This window comes from Lactuca virosa, chromosome 5, assembly GCF_052849685.1.
Source record: "Lactuca virosa cultivar CGN04683 chromosome 5, Lactuca_virosa_CGN04683_v6, whole genome shotgun sequence".
Classification (NCBI taxonomy): domain Eukaryota; kingdom Viridiplantae; phylum Streptophyta; class Magnoliopsida; order Asterales; family Asteraceae; genus Lactuca; species Lactuca virosa.
Window position 1 is genome coordinate 179,107,635 of NC_136430.1, and position 2,965 is coordinate 179,110,599.

Genomic DNA, 2,965 nt, shown 5'->3' on the forward strand with positions numbered 1-2,965 from the left:
TATGACTTTCTGGGTCCTCATTTACTTGCGAATTTTTGTCACAGTTACGTTCACACATACCTTCTTGAAATTTAATTGGTAAGTCATCATCATCTTGTACGTTGCCTTGTGTATCTTTGAAAGGATGCACATTTTCATCAAAAATTACATCTCTACTCACAATAATTTTTATAGACTCAATGTCAAAATTTGTGTAACCCTTAGTACCTTGTGGGTAACCCAAATGTATACTAGCTTTTCCTCTTAATGCGAATTTATCTCCCTTCGTGTTGGTGTTTTTGTGATACGCAAGACACCTAAGTATTTTCATGTGTTCATACCGTGGTTTAGAATTCCAAACAAGTTCATAGGGAGTTTTATTCTTAATGACCTTTTAAGGGAGCCTATTGATAATATATGCAGCCGTAAGGATACACTCTCCCCAAAACCTCTTTGGAATATTTGCTTGAAACCGAATTACTCGTGCAGTTTCTAATAAGTGTCATTGTTTTGTTTCCACAACGCCATTTTGTTGTGGCGTATGTGGGCAAGTGGTTTCAAGCAATATGTCCTCTTTATTATAGAAATCACGCATGAAATTAGTGGTAAACTCACCCCCATTGTCGCATCTAATTCTCTTAATGTGTTTGTTAAACTGAACACTTATCATCTTGTGGAAATTTTTGAGACATTCACTAGCGTCGTGCTTAATGAGAAAACCCAAACAAATATACTATAGTCGTTAACTATAGTGAGGAAATAATTGGCATTTGTGTAAGAAGGTATCTGATAACCCCCCAGATGTCACAATGTATTAATTCAAACGTATGGCTAGTTTTATTAACACTATGAGGAAAAGGGTTTCTAACAATCTTAGCCTTAGCGCATGAGTCACAAACTTTATTACTAAACTCAACGAAATTCGTTTTAATTAAATATACTTTTGATAGATTTCCCTTTGAGGCGTGACCTAACCTTCTGTGCTAAGTGTCTCTCATAGCAGTCATGGCTCTTCTGTCTTCAGTCATGCCCATTCGGTACAACCCCCTTGGCGTCTACCCGATCCAATCAAGTTCCTCGTGTTGAGTTTCTGCATGACATAAAAGTCAGGAAAGAAAATTACAACACATTGGAGATCTTTAGTGATACGTCTAACTGAAAGTAAATTTCATTTGAACTTTAGTACACATAAAACCCCATTAATTTTGACTCCTCTGTAATGGTACAATCTCCTTTTCTCTCTACGGGAATGGAATCACTATTAGGTATTAAAACAGGAGGTTCAAAGTGTGTGGCTCTTTTATTTGTAAGTAAATTAGGAGTAGAGGTAATGTGTTCTATACAACCTGAATCGATGATCCGATCCTCCTTACCGGCCATGTTGGCACTTCGTGATGGTCCTTCTTCGATACTCGAATTCTTGAAGTGATATATGAACATTTGATACTGTTCTTTAGTAAGTTCGGGTGTTGGGCTCTCTTCCACTTCAACATGGGTTGCCATTGTCTTGGGCTTCTCATTATTCTTTTTGGGCCACCAGTCTGGATACCCAACTAGCTTGAAGCACCCATCACGATTATGGCCATTTTTATTGCAGTGAGTGCAATATTCATCTTTCTTGTCTTTGACTATCGTGGAAACATTCTTTTCTTTTGCTAAATTAAAAGCCACCCGCTCAACAAGTGTTCTTTTGTCATTCAAAATCATTATTTGGCTTTCATCTTCAGCTACTAGATGGTACACGGTGCTAAGCGAGGGTATCAGTTTAGTGGCTAGGATTTGTGTTTTGATAACAGAGAATTCTCTGTCCAATCCCATAAGGAACTGGTATAGGCGTTCCTACTCTTGATAGTCGCTAAGTCTCTTTCCAACTTCACATGAGAAACTATTGCATGAACACTTTGGGAATGGCAATATGGATGAAGTTTCATCCCAAAGTGTGCGTAATTTGGTATAATAAGTAGAAACAGACGAACGATCTTGTCTAGTTGCAACTATTTTTTGTTTTAACTCAAAGGCTCTTGGAGAACTCTCCTTACCGAATCGTTCATGGAAGTCCGTCCAAATGTCTGCCTCTGAAGTTGCGTATTTGATGCTGTCTCGAATTCCCTTTTCCATCGCGGTGGTGAGCCAGCTCTTCACCATCGCGTCGAACCTCATCCAAGGCATGTAATCCAACTTTCCTTTTTCTGGTTTTTGAAGTGTTCCATCGATAAAATCTATTTTGTTTTTAGAGAATAGAAAGTTTTCCATCTCTTGGCACTAATAGTTAAAGTTGGAATCATAGAGAACTTCATTGACATGAAGTTGTTTTGGTACATAGAAAGGATGAAGATAATACGACGAGTTATGATCGATCCCGCCACCAGAACCTTCTCTGACGTTTTTGTCTTTGTCTCCTCCCGTCATTCTTCTAGCGAAAGCAAGGTCTATTTTAGGTTTCAGATTCAAGCTCTGATACCATATAGAATTCTATGGTATTATCAGAGAATCAATTTTTTTTTCATTGATCAGCCACGTCGCCGGTCTTCTCTCGGATGCCACGTATCTCTTACATTAGACCCGTCCGAAGACACTAAGCCTTTACGCCCCGCGTACGAGGGGTACGCTCAGCGTACAGAGCCGCCTCGCAGTACGCCCAGCGTACCGAGGACTACCCCAATGTAGTCAGCAGCTTCGCACACTATAAATAGACACCGAGGGTCTCCAGATTTATGTTACATTTTCTTATATCTTTCAGCCTCTTTCATCCTTTTCGTCTACTTTTAACACCCTGAAGCTCCGGTATCATTCCCGACACCCGAAGCAAACCCCGACACCCGAAGCAAGCCCCGACGCTCCGAAGTTCCCGAGAAAATTATATTTACAAGCCGAAATTCTACCGGTGTAAGGCCAGTTTTCAACTAAAATTTCCGGTTTCGTCACAGAAAGTCATATTTAGAGCCGTAGTGCTGCCCAAATTATCATTTAATCCTCGGTTATTTCA

At 39.7% G+C, this 2,965-nt stretch overlaps 1 protein-coding gene across 1 annotated transcript; it reads right to left on the reverse strand.

The window, feature by feature from the left end:
• Positions 1-1,818: 1,818 nt before the first annotated feature.
• LOC145112079 (uncharacterized) lies at positions 1,819-2,232 on the reverse strand. Its single transcript, XM_079048295.1, has one exon. The coding sequence runs from the start codon at positions 2,230-2,232 to the stop codon at positions 1,819-1,821; it is 414 nt and encodes a 137-aa protein (XP_078904421.1).
• Positions 2,233-2,965: the final 733 nt, after the last annotated feature.